At 50.9% G+C, this 11,686-nt stretch overlaps 3 protein-coding genes across 3 annotated transcripts; 2 read left to right on the top strand and 1 right to left on the bottom strand.

The window, feature by feature from the left end:
• On the bottom strand, positions 1 to 1,162 carry ALTATR162_LOCUS5010 (uncharacterized protein; the record flags this gene model as incomplete). The annotated part of the gene is made up of 3 exons (XM_043312626.1): positions 1 to 881; positions 928 to 1,015; positions 1,064 to 1,162. The coding sequence occupies 3 exons, from the start codon at positions 1,160 to 1,162 to the stop codon at positions 1 to 3; spliced, it is 1,068 nt and encodes a 355-aa protein (XP_043168561.1).
• A 4,937-nt stretch (positions 1,163 to 6,099) lies between these two features.
• ALTATR162_LOCUS5009 (uncharacterized protein) lies at positions 6,100 to 7,697 on the top strand (the record flags this gene model as incomplete). The annotated part of the gene is made up of 2 exons (XM_043312625.1): positions 6,100 to 6,159; positions 6,219 to 7,697. The coding sequence occupies 2 exons, from the start codon at positions 6,100 to 6,102 to the stop codon at positions 7,695 to 7,697; spliced, it is 1,539 nt and encodes a 512-aa protein (XP_043168560.1).
• Positions 7,698 to 10,510: 2,813 nt separating this feature from the next.
• Positions 10,511 to 11,686, top strand: ALTATR162_LOCUS5008 (uncharacterized protein; the record flags this gene model as incomplete). Its single annotated transcript, XM_043312624.1, has 5 exons — positions 10,511 to 10,597; positions 10,649 to 11,116; positions 11,171 to 11,463; positions 11,516 to 11,616; positions 11,673 to 11,686. 5 exons carry the CDS (start codon positions 10,511 to 10,513, stop codon positions 11,684 to 11,686), a joined length of 963 nt encoding a protein of 320 aa, XP_043168559.1.

The following is an 11,686-nucleotide window of genomic DNA, read 5'->3' as shown; positions in this document are numbered from 1 at the left end:
TTAGCTAGCCATAACTAGACCCACATCAATCGTTCTTCTCTTCGGCGTTAAGATCTTGCCCTTGTTAGGCGGACCGACAAAACGCTTTGCTTTGCATGCGTTCTGAATTCGCTGGCATTTCCTCTGCCATAGTTGGCATCCGGCACCGCCTGTTGGCGACATAGAAGCCCAGCACGTCTTGCCCTGTGCCCAGCATTCCTTAGACGCGGCCCAGCAACCTTTCTGGTCGGAATAGGATGAGACTTCTTTGCCGCACCAGTTGTCATTCTCGACGATGCAACCTTTGGGTTTAAGACCTTCCTTTTGGGTTGGCGAAGGTGTCCCAGCTTGCCCGGTTTTAGCGACAAGCTTAGCGACACTTGGACCTGGAACGCGGTATTCAGCATTTTTGTTGACGTAGATGTTGAAGCTCGTGCTGGGTTCCCCGTATTTCATATGCCCCGGGATGGAGACTGTTGATTTGGGGCCGAGGTCACCATTGCTCTGAACGAAGATCTGGGCGCAGCCAGTGTAGACTTGTGGATCGCCAGCAGTAGCAGAGTGAAGAGCCAGGATCTCAGGACGAGCGAGATAATACCCGCCTTGCAGGCTCTTAGGAAGTCGAACAGAGAAAAGACCGTTGTTGTTGATGATCTCGTCGGTGCACCAGCTCTTAGTAGATGCATTGTAGCCGTAGTCGAAGATCTTGAACCAGCCATCTCCAATAGCTTTATCTCTAATAGCAGAGTCGACTTTTTTCAAGTATACCGCGCAAGGACCGTGGTGACTGCGAGACAGGCGATGCTTGGATGGGTCGTTTGCCGATGAGCGAATCTCGAAAGTGACAAGAGCACCGTCTGGGACAGGTTGTACGCGAGAGACGCCCTTTGTTCCGCCGACATCTAGAGCAAAGATTAGAACGATACTAGATGCAGCGATTTAACATACTGCAAGCCATGTCATTGCTGTTAAGACTGCCGATTGGGCTTCCTACACTTCCCGGATTTGGATTCATGCGCATGGCAACACCGTCACCCTAGTGCACGTTAATCAAGAACATGTTACGTTGATGATCGCGTCCTACCTGAGACACTCCATTGACGAAGAAGTTCGTGAAGGCGGTGTGAGAAAAGGCCGGAGGTATCGAGAATAGCATTGAAACAAGGGCGAATTGCACCTTCATCTTGACGAGAGGCTACGTTTGTGTCTCTGGTCGAAGTTTGCGCTAAACGTAAGGACTGTGGTAGTAGTGTAGGGCACACGAGTAGTATGTCTGGAGACAAATAGTGATTCAGGCTTAGTAAAAGAATGGACGTGCCGATTGGCGAAGACACAGGAACGGCAATGGCAGCAAATTGCTGACAAGACAATCTGGCACCGGATGAGAAGCTTGTAGCGAAAGAAACGAAAGACAAGGTGATATATCGTAGTCCTTTAAACCGCTACAACGGCAATCTTAAATACCACACTAACTTGACATACCGCACGTGATAAGTTCAAGCTCAGCCGTCCCCGAAGAGCAATTCTGGTGTTGCACATCTTGGCAGCGAACACTAGCGTGCCCTAATAACGGTGTCAAGCAATTTCACCGATTGAAGCCGCTTCCCTGGAGAAGCGTAATTTAGGCCCGTCCCGCGCCTGAATCAAAATATGGGCTAGTAGTGTTTCAGTACGCGGACCAGACTACTCACCGCCAACGTTGGCATCTCGATCAACTACTTGAGTGTCGGACATATGTCCGTACTAGGCTAGAAGTAAGTCTATGCATATACAGCTGGTTCTCGACCTTCCGCATATAGTACTCGAAGTACCCTTGCTTGCTTTACACTCATCTGCATAAGTCTTCTTTTATTCGCGCAGCGATGCTCGAAATACACTATGACCTAACAGTAACGCACGCTGTCACAATGAACAAAAGTAGCACGTCTCATGAAAACAGCGTACAGGTATTAAAGGCTTAGCTCCGTCGCTAGAGCACATGTACTACTCCTTTTATTTTGATCATCCCGACACGCCCGTTCAGCTTACCGCGGCAGGACAGGGGCAGAAGGTTAGGCTATAGAATCGATATGTCTTCGGAAATCTCTAACCGATCAAGCTGCAACTGAGAACAAAACGATCCTGACCTACGGCATCCTTTACTCAACTAGTACGAGCTTCTCCGTACATTTAGGGAGTATAAGACTAGCTAGACTTAGGGTTATAGGACTAGCTTCAGTTACAGGGTTCATTCGTAAAAGGAGCATTTTGCGTGACGATCGTCTATGTGTATCCATCTCCACCATCATTCCGACAGGACATGACTGGATGTCGCAGAACTACCAAGTAATCTCCGGCTGATAGTTTGCTACGAGCGGTTTGACGGTAACTAGCATGCCATGAGTTGGTATCGCGCTGCCGAGCTATTATTAAGAAGATTCGTATTTTCTCTCTTCCAAGATCAACCTGGTCGCAGCTCGTCCCCATGGGCCAATGATTTGCCACGTGTTTCCATCTTCAGTGACTACCTTTGGGTACACCGAGTCTTCTGTAGAATCTCTCCCTGGTGCTATAAAATTCTCGTTCTTTCTAATTGGCACTCCTACGTCGTGGGGACAAGCTCTGGTCTCCTTTCTTGCCTCTGATCCTGGCGTGCACTTTCGGCGGGCTGAAGTGACTTCGACTTGTAACGCCGACGCCACAAAATTAAATCGCCTTAGCTCCAGGTATATGCCTAGATCGGATGCTCCACTCCTTTTCGTTTGGGAACTTCAGACGGGCTAGACGTGACAAGTCTGTACTAACGCCCACGTAAGCTATCAAAAGCGCCTAGCAAGGGGAGATATCTCCTTGTGCTATGCATAGTAGCTCTAGCTCAAACACATAGTTGTTAGATTAGATTCGAATAAATATAGACATCCTTCAAGGAGCAGAGCCTTTTCAAGAACGTCCGAAAGGCTCCGCGTCCAAGCAGGGTTCAGTGGCGATTCAACGAATTTTGCAACGAGCAGAATGCTCGAGGCCTACGCTATCGCTGTCTTCTCCCCCCACTGCGCTTGTTGCCTGTGGATTACGGGTCTATCCTTTGCTCTCTTTTACCTGCGCAAATAGCCCTCCGTACCTCCAGGGATCCCAACAATGCCAACATGTCTCGATCCTCCGCACGAATAAGTGGCAGCTGCCGACCGTTCACTTGCTTCGCACTACCACTCATGCTGCTTTTTCTGCCTGGGCGGATATGCGTTCGAAAACATATCCAAACGATTGGAGTCACGGGCTCTTCTTAGCACTGTGACTGGCAGGGCTGACTCCGAAGAGGAGACAAAACGCCACACCCACAGCTTCCACAATTGTTCCAGGACGAGAGAGCATCTGCTGCTATGTATTATGTCGCACTAACACCGCCCCGTAGGCGACAAACATTATCCATCTGCACAAATCGCGCAGGCCGTCGTGCTGCCTCGGGTTCCGCGGTACGCTAGCTTGTCCGATTAGCGGTACCTGAATTTGTTTGGTCATCCATGAAACCTCGCAATCAAGTTAATTCAAGCCGCAGGGTGTGGCATCCACAGTAAACTAAGCTTCACGCCGTTAGCCGTTCAAGGGCGGTTGACTGTCTATTCTCAACATGCGTATAGGTGCTCGCTTCGCATTCTGGGCGGATTTGCTCTGCAAGACTTGGAATCTCTGACTCTCTTGGGAGGTGGCTACGAGCAAGTGTGGCCTTGCTTAGTGCGATACGCGAGGTGGGCGAGTGGAAGCTGCAAGCCGCAAGTTGCAAGTCGGAAGTAACACAGCTATGTGAACATTGCTGTACGCGTGAGATCGAATAAGTACACTAAGTCTACGTCGACAGGATGCCTTCTTCATAAAGACGGCAGTTCCTCCTGCCAAGCAACTAGGCACGTCCGTACTACCGGAAGAGCCATTCTCCCAACAAACACACTGCTTGTTAGTCAGAAGACTACCTGCTCTGCGCTAGACGCAAGTGGCAAGGCATCTGTGTTGCCAGTGCATACGGGGCTGCCTGTGGCTTCCTAGTCGTTGCACATTAAGTCTGTAAGTAGAGTGGCGCAAATCGGATAAGAGTTTGATTAGCGCGGGGGCGATCGGCAAAGGTTAGAGAGCGCAGAGGCGAGCTGAGAACATCTTTGGCTCTCGCCCTCACGTCGCGAAACACTAGCCAAAAATTGCATGCACGATTAGACCTGTGTTGACTTTGCTGGCGCTTGTTCCACTTCAACGGCTGCAGGCGTCATACGCCATAAGTTCCGCACACCCGGACAGCGAAGGGGTAGCCCGCATCCGCCGCTAGGTCCGTGCAATCGGGACCCGTCAGGCGGGCTGAGCATGTCAAGCGGGGTACTCTAATGAGCCGATGCCGCACCTACATCAGTGCGGTGAGGAACCGTGTAACAAGGACTTTTGTTGACCCCATAAACGTGGTTGAAGCTATTACTAGATGTACTATCGTTTGCCACGCTGCGTCGCTTTCTTTGGGCGCTACTAATTAGCGCCGAAGCGATGCGAGAGATCTGTAGGCACTGGGACACATCATCTGGTTGGTACATACGGCACACCTTTATGGTATCAGATCGGGTTGCTCCTTAGGAGTGAATCTGGCGGACAAATAACTAGGATGCACCTACATTGTGCACGTCAGCGGCCCAAGGACACTCGGCGAAAGCACTAGTGACTAGCGGTGATTTGGGGTGGCCGCTCAGCCGTCTCCGAGATGGAAGGTGCTTAGGGCGGTACGTCTCCCGCAGTTCGCAACCCTAAAGAAGGTGTCGCGCTACGGTCAGGGCGATTACAGGCCCTTTCGCCCTTGGCAGACACAATGCTTGTTAGTATAATTGCTGTTACGCTAGATCGCGTCGCAGAATACGCCTGTACGGGTATGGCACGATCCACCCTGATTCGCTACAGTTGTGTACTGAAGTCATGTTGTCTTCTAGCCTCGCCATCGTCCAAGACGCAGTAGTGCTCACAACACGTTACCGGCGACTCCTGCAGGCCAGCGACAAATTTCGCGTTTTCTGAAACTCCTCTTCTAGTATCATGCGGAGGTAACCTCCCTCCCTACGCGACGAACAACCCAGTGCGCCGAAGTCGGCCAATGAGAGCGCAAGAGTTGCAGATATCCCGACCTTACGCTACGTCTCATTGGCTAACATCGGCCCACCAGGTTGTTCGTCGCGCAGGGAGGGAGGTTACTTTAGCTATTCGTTCGAAGGCTAACAGGCCTGTGAGAGTGATTTTGTCGCAGCCCGTGTGGGACACGCGGACAAGGATCATTGGAGGAATGACTTGGTCATGCTACATGCCACAGAGCATAGCAGTACATCGGTAGATGCCAATGTCGATGTTGTGTTAATGTTGTGTAGATGTTGACGTTTGGCTGTATGACGTAGCAACCAACCAACAAGTAAACTACTGAACCGTAACAACGACTGTCGCTCAACAACGTTGGGAGGTCCCCACTGCAACAGGTCCTCACCATTAGCAATAGGTAGTCGGTATCTCTTTAAGCAAGGGACACCAACTATCTTCCAGCTCCCAATATCTCTTGACCGTGGACTACGGTAAACAATGCCTGAACCAAGAGTAATTGAAGACTTGTACCCCCAAAAGGTCACACTGAACTTTGCATCAGGACAATCATTTGTGCATTTGAAGGACATACCGGGGTATAGGACGTTCTACGTGCGCTGCAGTTGGTGGGAGCCACGCCGTAGGGCGCGCAGAAGAGGTGCAAGCCTGTGTCATTGATACCTTGGCAGATGCCTATACATTTTCCGTCAACGCGTCCAGTGCATTGGGTTTCCCAGGTGACGCTGCCTTTCTAGTGCGCCTTGCCGCGTCATTACGTCGCAAGTTTGTCCGAAAGGAGCATAGCGCTCTTTGTTCATTCGTTCCGACCTAATCGCAGTGCCCCACTTTGTTTTCATCTACCAGTCGCAAAAGCCCCCAATAGACGACATATACCACAGTAGTTCTACTCGCTGATCCTTTTGCAGATGTCTTACAGTCGGAACGCATCCGTAACGAGAGTATTTTGCGCTGTGTTTAGTCGTATTCGCAATAGTTGCCCAGAAATTCCACTGATAGAGTTGGGACTCGTCCGCTCCGTTACGCAACATGGTAGGCATATCTGGGCGCTCCAGAGGATGCGTGACTTGCCGGAAGAGGAAGAAGAGAGTAAGAGACTGATAGCTTGACGAATGAAGCTCGCACAACAAATGCTGATGCGGCAACAGTGCGACCTCCAACGACCGGAATGCAGACAGTGCCAAGGACGGGATACAGCCTGTGGAGGCTACGATCTAGACCGCATTTTTGTCTATCAAACCGGCAGAGGAAACGACTTTGCCGCGAAAAAGCCAGTTCCCAATCCTGACACTGGTGCGACCCCCTCTCAGCCGCTCCAGAGAAATCAGATGTTGCCAGTCGGGTCCGTGTTAGAGTCGAAGGTATGGAACCCGCGTCAACCTCCGTCCATTATTCTGCCGGACGCCTTTGCGCGGTCTGCCTACACCGAGAAGGTCATGAGTACATTCATTCAGATGTACCTCCCTCGTGGGAGGCTAGCAGCTGCAGACGCAGAGGGAAGAGAGTTTGTTAACATGCTTTCACTGCTCACTGTCCGCGACCAAGCCCTACAACTTGCTGTTCAGGCCATAGGGACCGCGGCGCTTGGACAATCGACTGGCGACGAAGCTCTCACCCGGCAGGGTAGAGTACTGTACGGTGCGGCTCTATCAGAGACAGCGGCCGCTTTGCGCGATTCTTCTCGAGCGAAGAGTGAAGCCGCACTTATGGTGCCTCGGATCATGGCGCTGTTCGAGGTTCTCTTCGGTGCTGAAGCCAGCTCGCCCGCCCGAGCAAAGAGCTGGCTTAGCCATGCTATTGGCGAGACCGCGTTGATCCTCGGCCGTGATGCCGAAGCATACTCATACACCGATACGGCTCACTCGATGTTCGTCAACACTCGGTTCAGGCTCGTAGTCAGCGCGGTTCGCACCCGAACGGCGACTGTGCTGAACAACAAAGAGTGGAAGACGTTGCCTTGGAGGAGCCGAGTCAAGACGGTGAACGACACTCTGGTCGACATATTTTGCGGTGTGCCCGAACTCAGGGAAGCAGTGGAAACTCTAGGTTCATCAGCCTTCAGTGAGTCGAAAGCCGGAGAGCTTCGCAGGCATACTGTCGCCAAGGCCTGGACGCTCCACCACCAGCTGCAAGACTGGCTTGTCGCCAACCCAAGAGCGATCTACACGCCAACAGCGCCCGACTGTTTCGATAGAATCAATACCATCAAGCCAATATCGTTTCCACATTTTGAGTGCGCATGCGGAACGCTCCGATACTGGGTAGTAGCACTACTTATCTACTCCCACCTCGACACCGCCAGCGGTATCTCACCTGAAGACGACTGGTCGACCGAGCACAGCGACCGACCACACCCACGGAAGTACGCTCGACTCATCGCCCGCTCAGCGCCTTACTTCTTCCAAGAACAGCACGGCCTTACAGGTGCGACGACTATGTCTTTTCCACTGGGTATGGCGCTACTATACATGAGCAGAAACGTTCCGGCAGATTCGCGATACATCAGCATGGCTATGAAAGCGTGGGAGCAACCGCTGCTCGCAAGCGCGGTGCGAGACTTTCTGGCAAGCATGACCAAGACTCTCATACCGCCATCACTAGCAGCGAAATCAGGGGGTGAGCAATGACGGATATCGAAGCGCCGGTCCTAGCTTAACTGGGAGGCGGTCGATGGGGCGCAACGTCAAACAGAAACGAATATACGAAAGTGGACCGGGACTGTAGCCTGGTCCTATGCTGGTAAATGGGTATACCCCAAACCTTCATGTGGGCACAGTCCGCAACAAGCAAGCGATAGACAGATTGATTATCGCATTAGGCGTAAAAAGACCACAGTCTGGCTCGTGCCACGCCTAATGCGGTAATCAATCTGTCTATCGCTTGCTTGTTGCGGACTGTGCTCAGATGCATTCATATCAGGACCGTGGCCAGGCCAGGATATCTTTTCAATCCGCTCAACGCGTAGGTAGTCGTTGGCAATTCGAGATTTATGAGGTGGGGCTCCATCTTCAAGTAATACACAAGGGATACCTCGAGTTTTAAGTGAATTGATCCATAGGGCGACCTTCTTGAGAGCTCTTTCACGATGCCTGTATCCATCTACCCCACCTCTTGACTTAATGCCGCGATGATAGTCATGTTTCTTGACGTACTGAAGCTTCTGGGTATAGTTGCGGAGGTTGATATCTAGTTCTCCAAGCTCTCGTAGTGCTGCGCGTGCTCTTGTTTGCATGTGGTTCGAGGATGCTCGAGTGAATGCATTCTCCTTCTCGAGTAGCTCTTCCGCCACCTGTTTCTCCTGTTTCTCCTGCTGAGTCTCATGAAAGTATACATGACAAGGACCTTTGTAGTCGTATCTAAAAGCTCTAAAGAATTGTAAGCAACAGTCTTGTCGGTTGCGGTCGTGGCGGACGTCGTCATCGTACTTCTCATCCGAGCGCGCCCATACTCGCATTATACCAGGCAGTGGTGTATTCGGTATTGAAAAACCCGGGGACCCTTCGGGCCACCGTCGGCCCTCACCAGCCACGATCACGTGACGTAGGTATATATCATCCCTCTAGGAGTCTTGATAGTGTGATGGGCTGGAGCCCAGTTGGTGAATCCTCAATGATATCTCGGTCACGTGCGCGAGGCGCACTGTCCACAGATTCCGGGTGCCCCCCTGAGCACCCGGATTCTGTGCAAGCGAGCCCGGCCGAAGGTTATCCCGAGCCGCCGCCCCCTGAACGACCTTCAGAACCCTAGCTACCTGTAGTTCTCTTCTCTATCGAATACAACTCCAGTATACCTGTGCGATAGCTCCCTGAGCGTAGCCCCTTACACTTTAACGTTAGTAAGCTAGGGCAGGTATCCTTACTCTGCTAGCTTTAAAACATGCCTAACAATTGCTACCTCTTTAGATCCTCAAAGAGCTACTAAATTAGGCGCGCAATCGCGTTAAGAGGGCTTGCTGTGTCACGGCGCTGATCTAGATAGCCTATTAGAGCGCGCTAAGCTGCTAAGCGAGCAGCTGCGCGATCGCTGAAATTCCTGCGCGAACGCGTCCTGTCGTAAGCTCCTTGAGCTACGTCCTTGTCTTAGCCTGACCCGGCACTGTCAGCTATACGTAGTGAATACACCAATCACGTGCGCCTATCCTTCCTGCCTGTCGACCCCGTGACATGCTGTCGCGTTGTTATTATAGGGTTCTTTTACAGACGTTAAAGATCGGTGCAACACGTCGCAGCGTTATTGTCGCGTCTTTTTAGATAGCCTGTAAGGCAAGCTGTATATCTGCTTCGTTAGACACCCTTTTTATGTTGTTATATTAAGGCATTATAGTATAATTAAAGATTTTAGTAGGGTCTTGGCAGAACAGTGGCGCTCGCTTGGGAGTGACACTCGCTTGTGGAGTACGTTAGTTGTTATTTGAATTAAGGCACTACACGCAACAAGGTTTACCTTGGATGCGCAACTAGTGGGATATCGGTAACCCCGCCGACTGTAAGATCAAGATCGGGAAAGGCGCATTCTCGCAAACCTAAACAGATTAGGAGGTAATCAAGCGCGCGGGGCAGATCACGAGGCAGAGCCCTGTTCGTTAGCGCTCGCGTAGCCGGACGTAAAACATCGCACTAAGCACAAAGGACGCAGCAATGCTTTCATAAGTCTTCGTGGCGTCATCGCTAAATATGCCCCTCTCGTATCCGCTCACAACGACCTACAAAATCATCCGCCCGCTCAAACAGTTCAGCCGCATGCTATGATTTGCGTGGCAGATCAGGTCGGGTTTTCGTAAGCTTTATGCTATTGCGATACCAAGAGAAAATGCGGATGCCGCTTTCGGTACGTCGTTCGCTCTTTGGAGGCTACAAACATCGCTAGCGAGCTCACAACGGAAACACGGCTGGAGCTGATTATGAAAGTGCGGTCCAGCATCTCGACACTTAGCAGTGCCATTGCAACAACAGTATAGCGTTATACGGACTGTGTGTCCAGAGCCATACACTGACGGTTGCATTTCAATCCCATGCTCCGATCACGAATCATTTGTTCTACCATAGGTTCTCCACACGTAGGTGGAGTTTTCGCACTGCAATTTGTTCTGTTTTTGGCGTCCGCTCACCAAGTGTGGCTAGATACCACCGCCGCATATCGACTCTGCCATACCATCGAACGTCCTCAATACCTACGACATAAATATCAAATCTGCGCATGGTCACCCTGACTCAAACCACTTTCGGATAGGGAGCGTATGTCTTTCACGAAACACGAGCGGCAAAATCTTGGTTCACAATTGATCTAGCCTACATTCTCCTATGGATAAGAGGCCGACATCCACATCATCTAGCAAGACCTATTGCGCTTCATTTGAAGTTAGCGACCACCCTTTGCGATCGAATTTGCAAAATCTTTTAATAGCTCTCCGTTGTGGTAGGCGAAGATCTCCCTCATAAACATGAAGGCGCGAAAGCGGCCTCTTGGACATTTAGACAAGCGGAAAAAGGTCACACGATGTCAGTCTTGTCTTTCGAGGCGTATCAAGGTACGAACTCCAAACCATAAGCTGTGCCCAAGCTGATGTGGCCGGCAATAGTGCGAAGGGGGCATTCCATGCAGATACTGTGTTCGAAACGATAAAGACTGTCTCCCACAGACTGTGGTCCATGGTGAGATCAAATTCATCGCGGTAACGGAAATCGCACCAGTATCCTCAACCATGCCATCGCAATTGAGCAGGCAAGATGATGACGTCTACCTGGATCTATTTGCAGCCTTCATCCGTCGATGTCAGTTCACAAGTGGCTTTGTATCCGTCGATTCGGACCTGATCTCTCTCATTTATACTTCTCCTTTGCTTCACAACCTTGCTGTTGCGATTGGAGCGTTAGAGGCAAGTAGAAGAGTCTCTTGCAGCAAGACTTATGAATCGAGAACAGCTCAGGTCGTCGCATTTAAATCTTATGGCAGAGCAATAGCTGCACTTCGATCCCGATTGACTATTACCAAAGCATTACACTTCGAAGATGTACTTTGGGGTTCGTTTCTTCTTGGCTTGTTCGAAGTAAGATATCACCCGCTACAATGAGCGTGTTTGTAGGCTAACGTCTCAAAACAGCTGATATCTGAAACATCTGGAGAGCGATTTGCTCAGCACATGTTGCTCGGAATGTTGAGATTGCTGCAACTTAATGGCCCTGTCCAATCATGGGCCTACCTTCGCCGGAAGTTGGTCGATGCATTTCGAGTACTAGAAGCGAACAGGGCCATTCTGTTTGGAAATGGCACCTGCCTCTCGCAGCCTGTGTGGTTGCTTAGCCAGCCAGGTATAACTGCTAGAGAAAACATTTTCTCTGATCCTACGGAGGCCATTCTAGTATTGAAGATACAGATGGCCTCTTTTAGCAAACGGTCAGTGATCTGCTTATACGGAACTTGAGCGCAGGCGACTAAAAGTGAGTAGCTTCTTTGACCAGATCGAGAGCATCCCCAAACATCGAAGACCCTTTCACCCAGCTATACAGGCTCTTGCGTTCGGAGGTGTTGTAATAGGTCAGAAACTAAGTGGGTGGCACTACGTATCCATGACTCGTTCGATACCTGACAACGCCTCTTCCCAGCTGGCCAGCATTGA

The sequence above is a fragment of the Alternaria atra genome (genome assembly GCF_907166805.1).
Source record: "Alternaria atra isolate CS162 genome assembly, contig: 24, whole genome shotgun sequence".
NCBI lineage: Eukaryota > Fungi > Ascomycota > Dothideomycetes > Pleosporales > Pleosporaceae > Alternaria > Alternaria atra.
Note: the sequence above shows the minus strand (reverse complement) of the source record. Positions and strands in the feature narration are given on the sequence as shown.